This window comes from Piliocolobus tephrosceles, chromosome 11 (genome assembly GCF_002776525.5).
Source record: "Piliocolobus tephrosceles isolate RC106 chromosome 11, ASM277652v3, whole genome shotgun sequence".
Taxonomy (NCBI): Eukaryota; Metazoa; Chordata; class Mammalia; order Primates; family Cercopithecidae; genus Piliocolobus; species Piliocolobus tephrosceles.
This window is the reverse complement of record NC_045444.1, coordinates 114,596,255-114,615,607: the sequence shown is the minus strand read 5'-3', so window position 1 is coordinate 114,615,607 and position 19,353 is coordinate 114,596,255. Positions and strand designations below refer to the sequence as shown.

Here is a 19,353-nt window from a genome sequence, read left to right as displayed (position 1 = left end):
ACTTCTCGTTGCCTCCAGCAATTTTTTCTATACAGTGGTGACAGTCCAACATGCCAGCCTTGTTCTGTTCTCTACAGCTCAGTTCCTTGAGCATCCTTTTCACTGTGTGTGAAGAGCCCCTGGAAGGAACCTGCATGCTTTTACTTTTTTCCTTAAAAAGAAAAAATCAAAAAGGAGGACTCTGAAAACTTAAAATAGCTTAGAACATTTTGTGGAGTTGAGGCTAATGCTGTACTGCTGGAACTAGGCAAGTGATCTGTTTTTCTGAATTCCTGTGGTCATTACCCCAAGCCTTCTGTATTTTATGTATTAAATATCTCTCCAGAAATACAACGGGTTTACATTGAATATATCTAATCTGGCATTAAAAATTCTCCTTTCTATCTTTGGGTACTTAAAAAGAGACTAGCCAGCCTGCTCCCTATCACTGGCCTCAAGGCCTCCCCTGTTTTCTTTCAGTCCCTCCTGTAAGAACAGTTCCCAGCACAGTAGCCTGGGGTCCACACTACATTCCCCACGTGTCCTCATAGCATCCATCTTTCTCATATCGTGCCAGACTCACCCTTCTGATTAAAGTGCCAGTTTTCAGTCCTGCCAGTGTCAAAGTGGGAAGGAATAAATTGGAACACGTCTCTCCAAGGGACCTTGTGACTCATGATCCTTTACAGTGAGCCCTCTCCTTTCCACCCTTACATTCACTGGGCACATCTCTGCCTCTTGAGGAGGGAACTCACTCTGAAAGACTCATATCAGGGCTCATACTCTCCAGGATGGAAAGCATCCAAGAAACATTTGTATCCCTTCACAGATTATGGGCTCATCTGCATGCAGTTGTTTCCTGTAGCTTTTTCCCAAGAAGAGAAGAGTCAGAGAAAAGAGAACTATCCCTTTTTTACTTTATTTTATTATTTTATTTTGTCTTGCTTTGTCACCCAGCCTGGAGTGCAGTAGTGTGATCATGGCTTACTGTGGCCTCGAACTCCTGGGCGCAAGTGATCCTCCCACCTCAGCCTCCTGAGTAGCTCAGACTATAGGTGCAAGGCACCGTGCCTGGCTAATTTTTTGTTTTTATTATTTTGTAGAGACAGGGTTTCACAGTATTGCCCAGGTTGGTCTTGAACTCCTGGCCTTAAGTCATCCTCCTGCCTCAGCCTCTCAAAGTGCTGAGATTACAGACAGGAGTCACTGCAGCCAGCCATGTCACTTATATTTTAATTGCCACAGTCCAAAGGCATGCACCAATACTCAAGAGACACACGGCCATCAAATTCATTGTCCCTTTGTCTAGTGGCAAATTCTGCACTATCTATACTTTGCATACCAACACAAAACAATCCAAAGTCCATGGAATGCTTTCATGCACTTCATATATTTTCCTACATGTGTGTTTCTTCCTATATCTTCCTTCTCTTAGCATTAAAATCACATTCCCTTCACTGATAGTATAAATATTATAGCATTATGCTGACTCTAAATAACAATTAATCAGCTGTCCTCTATTTATGTGTCTAACTTGATTCTGCTTAAACCATTGCTGATCATTCATAAATTATACTATATTTGCATTTCCTGAGTGTATCTGTTTTTGTAACTCTTGCATTTTATACTTGAGACTCTCACTCAGTTACTGCATTCATGTGGATAAAGCTCTGATCAACTTTCAAAGCCTTCTTCAGCCAGCTGACATCTGTGTGATATGACAGAGGTAGTGTGGCTTGATACTTCTTTTTCAGTCCTCAACAGTTCCCAAGCTCTGACTCCTCCTCTGTACTCTTATTCTTTTGACAACATTAAGATACAGTGTAGCACCCAGAATACCAGTAACTGAGTGGCACAAGAAAAATGGAGAGATATCTGAGACTGTACAGAAGCCATGCAGGTCATTTCTTGCCATCTTAGGATTCATCCTGGCCCAGGATAACATACAAAGTCTCTAAGTTACATATATGGGGACATACATTTCAAAGAAAGGGGGGCTTTTGTTCATAAAGCATCTCCATTTTGTGCTCAAATTACATCCTTATGTGATATTTGTCAGGGATAAATGCTCCATAAAATAGTGTAATCCATATTTATTTATCAGAAACAACCTTAGACCAGGTATGTGTTGCAAAAAAGCATTTCATAGATAAGGACTCTCCTACTAGAACAATACAGTTAGTTTATCTGAAGGTCATTCATTTGTATGTTTATCATGAGATGACAATTTTACCTTTTCTCTACTCTGGTAGTCTTCCCTCCTACCTGCCTTTACAGTAAAGGGAGAGAATGAATGGTAGGCTCACTAATAACCGTTTCCTTTCCAACCCTTCCAACAAATCATACCTTTGATCTGGTAAATTCTCCTTGATAACAGAGAATCATTTTGTTCCAAGAGCTAAAAGAATACCATTATTTTATGATACTTTAAAAATAACCAGTTACAAAATTTCTAAATTTTATTAGGTGTTAATAGTAGAATGCATGAATACTTTACATCCAACCAAATAGAATTACAGAATATGCTGTATGAATAATAAAACAATAATATTCATACTTTGGGAACCATTTCTCCTTTTTGTCGAAGGAGGCTAATGCACAAGGACTCAGGCAGTCATCCAATAAAATCATCGTTAAGAGAAAAACGTTATCCTAATATTTCATTAAACCTTCTGAGAAATGGAGACTAACTCACTGAGTTTCTGATGCCAATTTTTTTCTTCCATGCAACAATTTTATTTCAATTTTCTTTTATTGTTTCTTCTCAGTAGTTCAGTGTGCTTTAAATAGGCATTACACAGTTGCCCGGTGAAATAATGGGAAAGTTTTTCTATTCCAGAGTGGAAAACAAAAGACTATAGAATTCTCAGAAAGTTTGCTATGGCATAAGCTAGATCAGCATGAAGTTAAATGTATAAAATTAAATGAAACCTCCTGACTTCTAGTCCAGTATGAGTGTATGTGTGTGTGTGTGTGTGTGTACGAGGCTTTTTAACTATTATAAAATATTTAAGTCAGCAATTAAGCATTAATAAAGCCAGTGACTAAACTTTGCAAACTTATACTAAAAAAGTTTTGTAGACTTTTAGAGTGCTTCAAGACATTAAAGAGCATCTGGCCCAGCTCAGCAATGAATTTCTTTTCATTGAAGGATAAAAGATTCTTTCCCACTACTGGGAACATTCATTTCCCATCACTTCCTCCACCACTCATTCTGCACCAGACATTTACTATCCTTCAAACACACCATGCATACTCCTTCTATGAACCTTTGCTGTACCCGGTAATCTCTGCCTAGGAGGCTGATCTACCCTCAGATGGGAGTGTGGCTGGCTTCTCACTTCACTCAGATCTCTACTCTATGTCATCCTTAGAAAGGCCTGCCAAGACATACTTTCCAAATAGCATCCCTTATTTCCTTATCCCTTTGTCTGGCTTTATTCACTTTCATAGTAGTTTTCATTATCTGACATATATGCTTATTTATAACTTATGTGATTATGATGTGTCCTCCTACAACAGAGTGAAAAGGAAAATGATTTTTTGTTGTCGTTGTCATTCTTGTTTTGTTCACCAATGCTCCAATTAAACAGTGTCTAGTACAGAGAGCAGGTGCTCAAAAAGTAGTTGATTGAAAGATGAATGAAAACTTAATATGGATGGCATTATCCTTGTTTCACAATAGCATTCCAAAGCTAACATTAAATATGGAGTCTAATTAATGTTTTTGAATATGATATGAGCCAATATGGAATCCAGGCTTAATTTTTATTTTAAAAGTATCTTGAAAAGAAAAACGATATCTTAAAATGGAAAGGAAAACAAACCACAAAGAAATACCACTATGCACCTGTTAGAATTACTAAAATCAATTTAAAAGCAAAAATGGACAACACTGAGTACTGACAAGGATATGGGACAAGTTGGACTCTCATACCTTGCTGGTGGAAATGGAAAATGGTAAACCCACTTTAAAGGACATTTTTTCAGTTTCTTATAAAGTTACCATATGACTTAGTAATTTCATTCTTGGGTACTTACCCGAGAAAAGCAAAACCTTAAATTTAAACAAAAACCTGTAGGCAAATGTTTATAGCAACTTTATTTATATTTGCCCCAAACTGAAACAACCCAAATTTCCTTCAGCTAGTGAATGGCTTTAAAAATAAACTCTGTATATCTCCATAGAATGGAATGCTGCTCAGCAACAAAAGAAAGCAAACACTACTCATGCACATGGTAATATAGATGAATCTCAAACTCATTATGCTAAGAGAAATAAACAGGTCATAAAAGTCTACATATTATACAACTCCATCTGCATAACATTTTAGAAAAGGCAACATTTTAGGGATACAAATCAAATGAATAAATTAGAATGAAGCTGTAATATTGTCTAGGGATATAATCAGATCAAAAAATTGGAATAAAGCTAAACTATTGTCTTTTTACCTCTTAATATGTCACAATTTTTTCCCTTCATATGTCACAATTTTTCACTTACTCATGTCCTCTTTTCAACGCACCAATAAAATTTTGCAATTTTCTTTATTCACCTTCTACAGAAAAAAAAAAAGGAAAGGAAAGAAATCATATCAGTTGTTGCCAGGGGCTGGGACTTAGGATATATTTAATTACAAGGAGAAGGAGGGATTTGAGGAAGGTGATAAAACTCTTCTATATCTTGATTCGGTTGCTGGTTACACAACCACACACATTTTTCAAAACTCATAGAACTTTACACATAAAAAGTGAATTCTATAGGAAAGCAGTATCTCTATCAAGAAAATGTTACCTGGAGTAAAGATGTCATTATTTTGCCAAGAAAATAGATCAAAGTGTCTTAGTACTTGCCTTCATTCCAATCATCTTCTCTATCTTTACCATTCACCATTCAAATCCAATGAACCACTCACATCGCAGTCTTCTTGTGTAAGAAAATGTAACTGAGTGCCCTAGAAAAAGTCTCGAACTGCAACAGGAGCCTGGAGAGTCTCCTCTGAGTGATGCCCATGCCTCTTCCAATGGACTTCTCTGGCTCCCTTTATTTTACTGCTCCTCTTGCTTTTTCTCTCCACATCTCCAGCACACAGTTATTAATACTTTGTGTCTCATTTGAAAGTTAGCATCACACTGTCCAAAGTTATCATCAAGTATAGAGTCTAACAAATGCATTTAAGAGGTGTTGATAAGAGATTTTGCTGACAAACAGCAAGCAGCTGTTCTGTACCAACGGTATGTAGGGAGAAAAGTGTTGGACACAAATTGAATACGTATATATTTATATAATACTCATGTATACTGGGAAGCATGCACCTTCCAATATTCTGAGGAAGAAATTTTGTTTGTATTACAAAAACTTCACAAGAACAGAGAAATATTTATATAGGGGCAGGCTCAGTTTCAGTTATACCTTGAGGGTTGGGGAAGAACATTGATAAAAACTTCAGGGGGCAGGTGGAATGATGTGAAAAAAAAATGTATGCATCATAAAGGCTGTGTGGTAGAGCTGTTTATTAAACCCATGGATTATAGCAGAGTATTTATGGAGGGAGATAATCTGAGACAAAGCCTAGGAAACTCTAAGTTGGGCAAAATGCAGTATCTTAAACATTGGAGTTTAGTCACTGTTTATCAAAAGATTAACAGGAGAGAGCTGAATTAGAATCTGTTCTTTCTTGAATACTAATTGTTTGGCAAAAAGCCCATAAAAATTTGGGCTCACCCACAGCAAATATTGTCCTTCTGTCTTGTTTTGCAAAACCCAGCTTAGTTTCTGACAGGATTAGAAGGTCCTCAGTCGTATTTATTGGATCAGTTAGTCAATTGCGGTCAAAGTCTTATGAGAGAATTATATAACATTAGTAATAATATTAATAATAACAATAGCTACTCTTCATGAGCACTTGAAGTAATCAGATAGCATGTGCATTCATTATTTCTAATGTCTGCAAAAGATTCCTCATTGTGAGTAGAAATACCACCCTCATTTTGTAGGTGGGAAAACTGAGACTCAGAAGTTAAGTGACTTGCCTTAGGTTGAACAGGTCATTAATGGAAAAACTGGAATTTGAAACCAGATTTGTCTTCAAAGCTTACATTTTTATTCTTTATTTTGGTTTTAGTGAGCTAGATGGATTTCAGAGATAAGGAAGATAGAGAGATGAGAGAATTACAATATGAATACATAGGACCTTTGTGTGTGTCCAGCCTTCCCTAACTTCCTGTCTCAAGTATCATCTCTGTTTTAGTTTGTTAGAGCTGCCATCACAAAATATGCTAAACTGTGTAATTTGCAAACAACAGGAATTTATTGCAACAGTTCTAGAGGCTGGAAAGTCCAAGATCAAGGTGAGAGCAAATTCAGTGTTTGATGAAGGCTCATCCTCCATAGATGGTGCCTTTTTGCCATGTCCTCACATGGGAGAAGGGCAAAAAGCTTTCAAGCCTTTTTTTATAAGGGCACTAATTTCATGCATGAGGGCAGAGCCCTTTTAACCTAATTACCTCCCAAAGGCCTTACCTCTTAACATCAACACATTGGGGATTTGATTTTAACCTGTGAGTTGATGGGGTGGGGTGGGGAGAGAGGAGGACACATTCATTTAGACCGTAACAATCCCCATCCCTTTTATTCCCTATCACGGCACTATGTTTATTTCTTCATGATAGCCACCACAGTGTATAATCAAGTGTGTACTTCAATGGTCCTTTATTTTCTGTTTGGCTCCCAAGCCAGATTTTAAGTTCCATAAATATGGAGACCAGTTACGTATTACTCACTGTTGTATTACCTGGAGAGTGATCCATGGTGTGCACTAAAAAAATTGCTATTTTTCAAGTAATTGAAAGAACTTAAGTAACTGCTAATTGTTAAGTAATTTGCTCTCCAAATTAAACTTTGGAGAGCAGACTATAAGACAGGAAATAGATAAAGAGATGTTCCAGATAGCATGAATTTTCAAGCAAGGGTAACTGGGAGAATTGTCCTGATATCAATTGCAAATAGGGAAGTCAGGAAGTCAGGTTTCTCTTAGGCACTGGAAGAGGGGAAGGAGGGAGTTTGTGTGTAGACATGAATAGTCCAAGGTGACAGCAAGAAATCCAAAAGTAATAATTAACAGGCGTGCAAAAAGTCAAGCTCTACAGAAAGGTTAAACCTGGAGCTATGGATCAGCGACTCATCCCTCCAGGTTGTAATTAATTCCCTGAGACTCCATGAATGCTAAGGAGATAAGGAAAATGATTGATGGGAGTAGAAAGACCAACACACTGATGACCAAACTATAAGGAATACTTATATTTGCCACACCTGGGGAGGAAAAACTAGCTGAAAAGAGACACATGTCTTCTCCACCTGCCCTGATACATCCAGACAACATAGATCCACCTTTCAACGCTCTGGTCAAGGGCAAAGCCCTTTGCCATCCCTTCCCCCAGGGAGAACTGACCAGTCCATCCTTGGTGATAGCTGACCTGGATTGTCATTGATCAAAGCACCAGATTTCCTTTATCACAGTCAGAGTGTGTGTTCTTCCTCTAGTAGAGTTATCCCTCTTAATATTCTCAGTGCCGAAGTCAAAAGCATTGGTTGACTGATATTGACTGAAGGAGAGTAGAGAAGCAGGAGGAGAAAAATGACAACGGCACATCACGAATAATAAATAAATGAAGAGGAATTGTCAAATGTTGTGAAGAGGCCGAGAAAATGTTTGATGAAACAGATATTGTCTAAATTTTCCTGCATTTCTGATACTAATAGCAAACATGTATCAATTGCATACTCTGTTGAGGCTAGCCCTTTACAAGCATTTTCTCATTTAATCCTTAGAATAAACTTCTGAAATGTCTTTAATTATCTTCATGTAATAGAGGTAAACACTAAGTCCCACAGAAGTTAAACGACTTGCCCAAGCTCATTCAACAAGATGAAATGGGATTTAATATCAGTTCTGCCCCCAAACCTCTGTGACTAACCACCAGTCACTGTCTTCTCCAATTTAAATTACTTAAAAAATATTAAGACATTGCTCAGTGATGTTTGGGACTGTGTCCAGGTTACTAAGAGTCTATTTCTCCCTCTCTGTCTAATCAATACTAAATTTCTTCAACTTGGTTCTCTATATAAAAAGAAATGTAACTGTAATGTAGAGCAAAAGGATCTTCCTAACCTTATTTACTGCACTCATGAAATTTTAAAAGAAAATGTGCCATTATTATTTCAAATTCGTGAACACACAAAACATTCATTATTAGCTCTTCATCTAAAATAAGTAAGTCTGTAACTAAAAACAGCAGATAAATAAAGGAGCCGTTGAGAGCCTGGTGAGTTTTTCTCCTTTCGTTCTCAGAAAGCAACTTTCTCAGCAGGGAGACTATAGTCATAAAGCTTCAAAATCACTGAATTCTCAAGTACATATTCTTCCTTCAAGCGTTCTTCTTTTCCTTATGATTTGTCTAAGCCATGAAACTAAAAGCTTTTCACAGGCTAAAATTGCTTAACATATGATGCTAAGTGGTTTACTGAAGTCCGCATTTTTATTCTCTCTTGCTTATTTGGCTCTCAATGTATACTATTTGAGAAAGGGAGAAGGAGGAGGAGCAAAAGGGGAAGGGAGGAGGAGAATGACATGATGGTTGGTATAGAAGTGGCCTTTAGATCATTTGCTTTGATTGTTTACCAAAGGCAAAGGGAGGCCAGGAGCTAGTGGACTTAACTACACAGTTAACAAAGAGTCAGGACTGGAATTCAAACCTCCTGAACACACCTGAGCTCAGAGAGGGAAAGCGAGATATGGGTAAATGTATAGACTGGGATAGGGTAGAACCTGAAAATGAGAAACTATATAATTTCAATGGAACACTGCCTTAGTGGAGACTCTAAGGTCTGGGAACCTGACTGAAATTCTAGTTCTGCAAAAACTAGATAAATTCTTGATCCCTCTAAGCCTGGGCAAAGGAAATAGTAACTATTATGATAGCTAATGTTTATCGGGCACTTAGGATGCACCAGGCACTGTTTTAAGAACCTTATCTATGTTAGCCTTGAGAATTTACCTCACAAGCCTAGAGATTTAATTCAGTCAATAGTGTGGTTTAGGGTATTAGCCCAGACAGTTCTCAATAAATGTACAATTATTTGGTCAATAATTAAAAATATAAATATTTAATAATGAATCATCTAAATGTTAATGAAATTTATGGAAAAATGTTTAATTATTGATATAATCAGATGAACTAATTTTTAATGATGATAAAATTAAAATTTTAAAGTTACATTTATGTGGCGAATGAATATTCTCACCAAACAAAGAAGCTCTCCTCCAAACATTTCTTCTTAAGCACGGCAAGATTTAGGTTTTATTTTAAATTCCAGTTCCTTATTTTGCTATTTCTGTTTCTTCTAAAGCAAAGATGTGCTTTAGGAAAGATCCACAGTATCCCAGGGAAATGGAAGAGTCAAATAAGAAATCTTCCTAAAATTTTTCATTGAATGAGCAGATCCCTAAAGCACTTGACATTTTCCTCACTTCTAGGATAGGACAGAGCAAGGTCTTTGTATATTTTTAGTTATTTATTTTTAAAATAGGTTCAAAAGAATTAATATCTTTGAAATATCTGCCGAGGACTTGGCAGATTAATCTGTCTGTGCACATTCCTCTGTTAGAGACGTTAAATGCAGGTGAAATCCCACAGGTAGCCAGCTCTTCTCCCAACTAGCCTCATCTTCAGACAGCCCCTTTCATAGCTCTGGAGTCTTCGCAGTGCGAGGTTTCAGACTGATGACTTTTGGCAAGTCCCCCTCTGCCTGTCTGTGTTTCACCAGGAAAATGTACCCATCCAGCCCACCAATTTTCTGAAACCACCAAGTGAATTGTGTTTGAACTCTGTCCCCTTCCTAAGGCCGATACTGATAAGTGACAGTTGCTTTACTCTGTTGACATACTTTGTTGTAACCATGGTATTATGTGTCCTAAATATATCAGAATGTAGACAAGGTGCAGGATATAATTCTGAGTAGTGAGCTCTAGAATGACTGAGAAGTGATTCTTAGTCAGAATATTTGTTAAACTGCATTGTAAGGCATTATGAACTAGTATGCTAATTTGATGCCTGTGTTTTACACTTGATCTTAGCCAAAAGGCCGAGAAGCGATGATGCCTGTATTTTAAATCTTTAATATTCTTATGACAGAGTTAACGAGTGCTTTATAGTTGGGTGTTCCAAGATCTAGGGATCACAGAAAGGCAAGGAGCAGAAGCATGATAACATCAGTTGGCTTAAAGATAACTCAGTTAGGTGTAAAAGCATGCTTTCCTTTGAGACATTAAAATACTGATAATACTTGCCAAGTAGATTAATTACATTATGTAATTTACATCACAAAAAGTTTCCTGTCTTTCAAGAAAATTGTCACTTCAGAATTTCATTCATAGAAAACTAACTTTAATATGGAAGTCCCTAAGAAAATGTAGTTTTATTTACAAAAAAAAATAGGTGCAGATAAGTTTTTGGAAACCTAGCCCAAATCATACCCATTTGTATGGGTATATAAGACAGCCCTGTTCAGTAATTTCACATCCAAAGTCAGGCTCTGAATAACTTGGGGCAGAAATTCAAATCTCTCTGAGACTCAAGGTCTTGATTTTCAACCTGAAAATTTCTGTAAAGATTTGTATCCTTCAAATAATTCCTACCTTATAGCATTGCAAAAAAGATTAAGTGAAAAAGTAAAAATATATATATGTGAAAATTTTAGCACAACTTCAACATATTCTAAGCATACAAAAATAGTAGCTGTAACTATTAATACTACAAAATCCATAACTAAAATTACACCTTAGACCAGAATACTTGCTAAAGAAAATCTGCCATCACACATCTGAAATATTTTCAGTCCTCTCATTTCAGACAGAAGGCATCCAAAGTTCTATTATCCTTTTCAGCCACCTTCAAATAGTAACAGTAAAAACCAAGTTCTGAGAGAATAACTTACTATTTCCATGGCACAGTGTTTCACATATATCATCTCCCTGAATACCCTCAGTGATCCCACCAGTTGAGTAGTATCCATATTCACAGTTATGGAAACTGAAACTCAGGGTTTAAGTCATCTCTTTGAGGTCATCCTTCTACTAACGACCAAGTTAGTATTGCAACCCAGTTAGACCACTAATGTCACTGCTCTTAAACTCTATTCCATGCTGGAAATAAAAGGGAAAGGCATTTGAATGGTATAAAGGGAATGTGGAGTTACAGCCTTTTTCTACTTTAAATAAAGATCATCTGGATCAATGGTTCTCAATGTTTTTTTAACTCAAAATTCTTTTGCACTCTAAGAAAAATATTAGGGACCTCAAGAAACTCTTGTTTATATAGATTATACTTATTGCTAATTTTCATGTTACAAATTAAAGCTAAGAAAAATTTTTATTCGTTTTATTTTCTAATAATAAAACAGAATTTAAACTAAATACGAATTTATTATTTGACAAAATAATTTTAAAATAATAATAAACACACTATCTTCTATAGTATACTTTTATGAAAAATATTTGTTTTCCAAAACCAAACAAAACCCTTTAGCGAGAAGAGTGATTTCAACTCACATGTTTGCAAATCTCCTTAATGTCTGACTTGATACAAGACAGTTGAGCTGTCCTAGCTGCCTCTGCATGCAGTCTGTTGTGCTATCACACATCACGTAGCCTCTGGAAAACTCCACGGAATATATACAAGACAACAAGAGCAAAAAGAACAAATAACATCTTAGTATTATTATCGAAGTAGTCTGACTGCTGCACTCTCTGAAAGATTTCAGAGACCCTGAGAGGTCCCAGCCCGCCCTTTAAGAACCAGTTTAGGTAAAATATTTAAGAGAACTGAAGAAGCTCCCTAGCCAATGTCGGTCTGCAGTAATAATCCAAGTTTATCATTAACTACTTGCTCATCCACAAAGGGTCTCTTTGTACTGTTCTGGGAAAGAATGATGAAAATGTATTAACAAAAATTCATCATTAATATAATAAATGATATTATTTTAATATATAATTATATTTTTATTATTATTATAAATTATAACATTTATCATTAATACATTTTCATTATTTTAGATGAATAATATTACTCATGTAAAATGTGTCAGAATTAGATTTACTTAACTGTATTCAGGGACCAAAAGTAATGTATTTCTATCTTCACAGAAAGAGAAGACAACCTTTGTTGTATGAATGAAATGTAATTGAAGTACCAACCTATTTTAGTGTCATTAACCAAACTCATTAAATCTGTTACATTGCTTAAGTGAAAGTAGTAGTCAAGTATTACCAGACGTATCCGCTAATAAAATAGAGGGTAGCGGGTACCAGAAAAGCATTGGGAATCTTTAAAAAGATAAAGCAAATGTTATACAATATTTGGCTTTTTTTTTTTTTTTTTTTTTTTTTTTTTTTTTTTTTTTTTTTTTTTTCCTGAGACAGAGTTTCACTCTTGTTGCTCAAGCTGGAGTGCAATGGTGCGATCTCAGATCACTGCAACCTCCGCTTACTGGGTTCAAGTGATTCTCCTGCCGCAGTCTCTCCAGTAGCTGGGATTACAGGGGCACGCCACCACACCTGGCTAACTTTTTGTATGGTTAGTAGAAACGAGGTCTCACCATGTTAGCCAGGCTGGTCTCGAACTCCTGACCTCAGGTGATCCACCTGCCTTGGCCTCCCAAAGTGCTGGGATTACAGATGTGAGCCACCACGGCCAGCCAATAATTGGAGACATTAGCAGTTATTTATAATATTTCATCTTCAAAATATCTCAGCTCCAAAATATGCTTGTTCTTCCTTGCTTTAAGAATCCAAGTCCAGAATTAAGATATTTGTAAGTCATATTTGGTTTTGTTAATTCATGTGTTCCAATTATTTTTGCCATACCATCCTATTTCAAAATAGCAAATGGTATTTAATGCAATTTGTTTCTTAGTTATCTCTAACAACTTTTAAACTTAACATAGTACCTTAGGTGTTCTAGAAAAATTGTACACTAGTCAAAGCGATGTTAGCAGAACTAAATAAGTGAAGAATCAATATTACATCAAAGGAAAAAAACCCCACATTTTGTTAATTGAAAATATTTATGGAGTGTGAAAGAACATTAGCACTAAATGAAATTTGACCCCCATCGCCCATAGAGCCATACCCCCAAAAACAATCATTTGATTGCAAATTATGCAAAAGCTACACAACTGACATTTCCAGGTGTTGAATTTGATGAGAGAACATCCATGTTAACATTAATGTATTTCTCTCCAGCTAATTCTAGGTTGGATATTTTATCCATTTTAGAGGTGCTATCATCCTGCAAGTTTTTTTTTCTAACACCCAGAAGCTCTGAGGAAAAGAAAACACCTACAGGTTTTTTAATAAGAAAAAAAAAAGAGCTTAGATAGAAAGCATTGCCGAATAAGCACTGAGTTTTTCTGGGTTCCCCCAGGTTCTTCGCAGCAACAGCCTACTGGAGTCAACAGACTACTGGTTGCAGAATCAGAGGATGCCCTGCCAAATTGGTTTTATAGAAGACAAGTCTGAAAACTGTGCTTCTGTAAGTATACAGAATTCTTGGGATGTTGTGTGATAAAGCAGGGAAATGGGCACAGGTACCCATGTTTAGGACCAAAAGTTTCATAATTCGTTAAATACCAAGTAGAGAAAATATTCCTTTGAAAATACATAACTGTTTTATATGGACTGTTAACAAAATGGCATGCAGAGCTAATGTTTCTACCCCCATTTTGCTCATTTTAACAGGTAAAGTTATCTAATAGAAAAAATGTTTATATATTCAAAAATGACTAAGAAAAAGATTCAGAAATAGAATTGTATGATGAGAAGTAAAAAGTCATTCAACAACTCTCCTGTATTCTTTTCAGTATATTTTACATCACCTGCTAGTAGATATTTTCTAATATGAAAAGTGTCTACAAATGTTTCATCATTCTAATATGTTACAGTCATTATTTGAAAACCTTGATAAAAACTTTTCAACCTAAAAAACAAACAGGTGTACATTTTAATCTATCGAAGCTGAGCCTTACATACAAAACTTTCTTTTCCAAGGGAAAAGATATTCTTCCAGATAAACAATATACTTCTTTTAGCTTGGAATGTGATTAGATACTATTGTAGAATATGTTCCTTCCTATAGGTTAGAGAAAGCTGTATGTTTCATTTTGATTGAAATCTCCTAGCTCTAATGGGGTCATGATTACAGAGATTGGGGGAGAGTGTTTCCAAAGAGGAGAAAAATGTAATTCGCATGACTAAATTGAGAGCATCAGCTCTGAGCTATTCCTGGAGGTAAGTTGCATGCCAGCATTTCTGTTAAAAGAAACAAAAAAGGAAGCTGAATATGGGATAGGGAGGCTTTTTATATATAATGAGCAGGACTAAAGAAGCAGAACTGGCAGACAGAGGATGTTAAACATTTCACACTGCACAAGAAATGCAGAATCCATTCAATAGATTTAAGTCAATCCCTTTGTTTAGGCAAAGGTTTATGATTCTGCTACTTTTAGTGCTTTTGATACCTTGTGCAGAAAATTAGTTGCTAGCTAGGATTCTTTGGGGAAAACACACAGAATTAAGTGGCAAAATTTTAAGTGATATCTTCTTTGCAAATTCAGTTCTGAGATGAGTTGGAAAATTCAGGCATTTGCGGATACAGATCTCTAGTTACACAGCTATAAATTGTAAAATGGAGAGGAAGGAAGAGCTGTCAGCAGACACACTTTGGTCAAAGTTGTCATTTGAACAGCTCCTAATAAAAAGTCTCAGGAGAACTCACTAAAGTTGAGGCACTAAAACTTGTGCAGTGAAAGGCAAAGAGTATATGTTGGGAGTCTGGATTTCAGAGCTACAATTAGAATGCTAACTTTAAATTTTTAGTCCCTTTATAGTGTCAGATGGTATCAGTGTGGTTAAGCTGATTCATCCCGCCTGTATGATTCACCCTATTCCTTCCAAAATGGGAAAAACCTATACACAAGTAAGAGGTGTATTGGAAGATTCATTTGCTCCCAATAGTTTGTAATAATTGAAATTTCCACAAAAATGAAAACTTGAATTTAAAAAGTTGAACTCATAAAAGTAGAGAGTAGAATGGTGGTTGCCAGGGGCTGAGATAATGGATTCAGGGAAGGTTGAGAAGATATTAGTCAAAGGATACAAAATTTCATTTAGATGGAAGGGATAAGTTTAAGAAGTCTATGGCAGAACATGGTGACTATAGCTAGTAGCAATACGTTGTATTTTTGAAAAATGCCAAAAGAATGGATTTTAAGTGTTCTTAACCAAAAAAATGATAACTATGTGAGCTAATGCATATGTTCATTAGTTCGATTTAGCCATTCCAGAATGTATACACTGTATATTTCAAAATAGCTTGTTGTATACAATAAGGATATTCAATTTTATTTGTCAGTTTCAAACTTAAAATAAAACATTTTTAAAAGTATCCAGGACTCTAAACCTAAAGGAAATCTCAGGGTCACTGTGAAAAACTAACCCTAATCTCTCACAAGTGTCCTATAGTTACTTTTCTTAATTTCCAAATCCCTTGTCTTTCTGGCCTGGCACATATTTCTAGGATGGGTAGAAGAAATTTGTATGTCCAGAGTTGCACATTCCTGAAGGGAAATTATTACCTACAGAAGAAATAGAAGTAAACTATAGAGGTGATGGACTAGGACAAGGAATTCATGAGCAAAATAGCTACCCAGAAGCAGTGACCAAAATCATCAAGGAATAAGGACTTAATTCCTTTTCAAAACCAGTTCTCCACATCAGCATGCAAATGAAAGTATAATTTAAAGAGGGAAAATAGATTACATTTTAAAATAATATTCTCATTAAAGTTTAATTTTAAGAATAGTTTTATAAAATAATCCCAAACTTAAATGTCTTTACTTATAATCACAAGAGAATCTGAGGAACTTGTAGCAATTCAATTATTATTGCTTTGTAACCTGTAACCTGTTCATAACTCTGGGGAGACCCAACTCCAAGTTATTCTTGCTTCTTTAACTTATTTCATCCTGACCAAAATTAGTAGCCAACATTTTCATATCCAGTTGTGATTGGTTTGGTATTCACTGTAATGAACTTCTAGTGTTTAGATGTGTGGTTTCTTTGATCTCAGTATGTCAGTGGTACCAAAGTTTCCTGAATTCAAGATGTCCACATAATATTTTTATTGAGGGACAATCTCAGACTTGGAAAATATTCAGGGTGTTGTATGCATATTTCAGTACCCCTGTTTGTTCTCAAGCATCAAATGATGAGTTATAGTCATTTCTTCAGTGGGCAACTGCACTCATTTCACAGTTAATGTAAGAAGTCTTAGTGAAGAGCAGTTTGGAGCAGCTAGAAATATGATAGGCATGTGGAACAGGAACCACTATCCAGGAAGTCTGGCTCAGAAGCCCCCTGAAGACATCTTCAATAGTTTTTCAAAAGGTATCTGTATTAGTCTGTTTACATGCTGCTGATAAAGAAATACCCAAGACTTGGTAATTTATAAAGAAAAAGAGGTTTAATGAACTCACAGTTCCACGTGGCTGGGGAGGCCTCACAATCATGGTGGAAGGCAAAAGGCACAATTTATATGGCGGCAGGCAAGAGAAAATGAGAGCCAAGCAAAAGGGGAAATCCCTTATAAATACATCAGCTCTCGTGAGACTTATCCACCACCACAGGAAGAGTATGGGGGAAACCACCGCCATGATTCAATTATCTCCCACTGGGTCCCTCCCACAACACATGGGAATTATGGGAGCTGCAATTCAAGATGAGATTTGGGTGGGGACAGAGACGAACCATATCAGTATCAAATATAAAAACTGTGCTTATGTGTTTCTAATTAAAGTCTCCTAACAAACAATATAATTTTATTTCTTTTTCTAATTTGCTATTCTGAAAAAATATTCTCGTATACTAACCTTCATGGCATTTTTTAAACCTCATTATTTAAAAGAAAGGAAATGAGGAGTAGGATAGTGGAATTGGAAGCCAATCTCCAAAACCCAAGAGCTGAGACATCATCTTGACAGAGGTCCTTCACATAAGTGGTAGGAATTGGACTTGTCAGTACCCGACCTTTTTTTTTCTTTAATTAAAAGTTAAATTAGGCCAGGCATTGTGGCTCACGCCAATAATCACAGCACTTTGGGAGGCTGAAGCAGGAGAATTTCTTAAGGCCAGGAGTTCAAGAGCAGCCTAGATGACATAGTGAGATCCCATCTCTACAAAAAATTGAAAAGTAAGCTGAGCATGGTGGTGCATGTCTGTAGTCCCAGCTCCTCAAGAGGCTGATGCAGAAGGATTACTTGAGCTCAGGAGTTTAAGGCTGAAATTAGCTATGATCCCACAACTGCAATCCAGTTGGGGTAACAGAGTGTGACTCTGTTTCAAAAAAAAAAAAAAAAAAAAGCTAAATTAGTTCTACAGAAACCTTCTACTGCTTTTTTTCATTTACTAGAATTTGATTTTTGACTTTTCAGAAAACATCTTTTGATTTAATATTTCATTAACATTACCTTGACCATTCACATTATTTCTATTCAGAGTTACTGTCAGGATCTTTTCGTATTGATTATTTGAAGACTACCAGCTATCATCCTCCAAACAAATTATACCTTTATTTCTAGCATGCACTTTAATTGATGAATGACAGTATTTAAAAATGTGTTGTATTTGCCTTAAATTTGTAAATAAGCACATAAAGCCCTCAAGCAGCCTTCAGCATTCCTCACATGATATTGCACAACTGAAATGTTTTATAGCTGCTCTGTGAGTCTTCTATGCTAATGCAATCCAGTGAGAACAATGACAAAATGATATCTCAGACAATTCGTATTTTATATGATTTTTTCAAATATACCTGAGCCCTATTTGACAAACACCACAGTTGATAAGTTGCTCTATGGAAGAATCTAGACTCACATGATCAAAAAACATATTAATATTATAATATATTATAATTATAATAATTATATATTATATCCTAATTATAATGATGTAATATATATTTTATTAGAATAATTATATATAATATAATAATTATACATACTATATAACATAATAATTATAGGACTTTGAAAGGACATTTTAAATTATCTAGTACAGGTAGTTACCAAGTTTTCAAGGAGCCTGTAGTGTTTTCTTCTTTAACAATCAAGTTTCAAAATTATTAGTTCTTTAATTTTAGACTTACTGAAAAATTGGAAGAAGAGTGCAAAGGATCCCCAGACTCCTTATTTTTTTTTTTTTTTTTTTTTTAAGATAGAGTCTTGTTCTGTCACCCAGGCTGGAGTACAGTGGTGCGATTTTGGCTCACAGCAACCTCGGCCTCCCAGGTTCAAGCAATTCTTCTGCCTCAGACTCGCGAGCAGCTGGGATTACAGGTGCACTCCACCACACCCAGCTAATTTTTTGTATTTTTAGTAGAGAAGGGGTTTCACTATGTTGGCCAGGCTGGTCTCGAACTCGTGACCCACCCACTTGGCCTCCCAAAGTGCTAGGATTACAGGCGTGAGCCACCGCGCCTGGACAGACTCCTCAAATTTTAACACTTTTCCACATTTGCTTTATCATTTTCTCTTCATATATATGCATCTGTGTAAATGTATATATATAAATTTTTTTATGGAAAATCTTGACAATGAATTGCAGACACGATGTCCCTTTACTTCTTTTTTTTTTTTTTTTTTAATACTTTAAGTTCTAGGGTACATGTGCACAACGTGCAGGTTTGTTACATATGTATACAGGTGCCATGTTGGTGTGCTGCACCCATTAACTCGTCATTTACATCAGGTATATCTCCTAATGCTATCCCTCCCCCCTACTCCCTCCCCACAACAGGACCCGGTGTGTGATGTTCCCCTTCCTGTGTCCAAGTGATCTCATTGTTCAATTCCCACCTATGAGTGAGAACATGCAGTATTTGGTTTTCTGTTCTTGTGATAGTTTGCTGAGAATGATGGTTTCTAGCTGCATCCATGTCCCTACAAAGGACACAAACTCATCCTTTTTAATGGCTACATAGTATTCCATGGTGTATATGTGCCACATTTTCTTAATCCAGTCTGTCACTGATGGACATTTGGGTTGATTCCAAGTCTTTGCTATTGTGAATAGTGCTGCGATAAACATACGTGTGCATGTGTCTTTATAGCAGCATGACTTATAATCCTTTGCGTATATACCTAGTAATGGGATGGCTGGGTCAAATGGTATTTCTAGTTCTAGATCCTTGAGGAAGCACCACACTGTTTTCCACAATGGTTGAACTAGTTTACAGTCCCACCAACAGTGTAAAAGTGTTCCT

The 19,353-nt window shown here is 36.2% G+C and overlaps 1 protein-coding gene across 3 annotated transcripts in view; it reads left to right on the top strand.

Annotated features, from left to right (window-relative positions):
- The window catches only part of SPHKAP (SPHK1 interactor, AKAP domain containing), a 215,609-nt gene that overhangs the window by 58,652 nt on the left and 137,604 nt on the right, over positions 1-19,353 (top strand). For all 3 annotated transcript variants that reach the window (XM_023193891.3, XM_023193892.1, XM_023193893.1), the window contains exon 3: positions 13,462-13,569. In XM_023193891.3, coding sequence (XP_023049659.1) covers positions 13,462-13,569 — 108 coding nt within the window. The remainder of the gene's footprint in view (positions 1-13,461; positions 13,570-19,353) is intronic.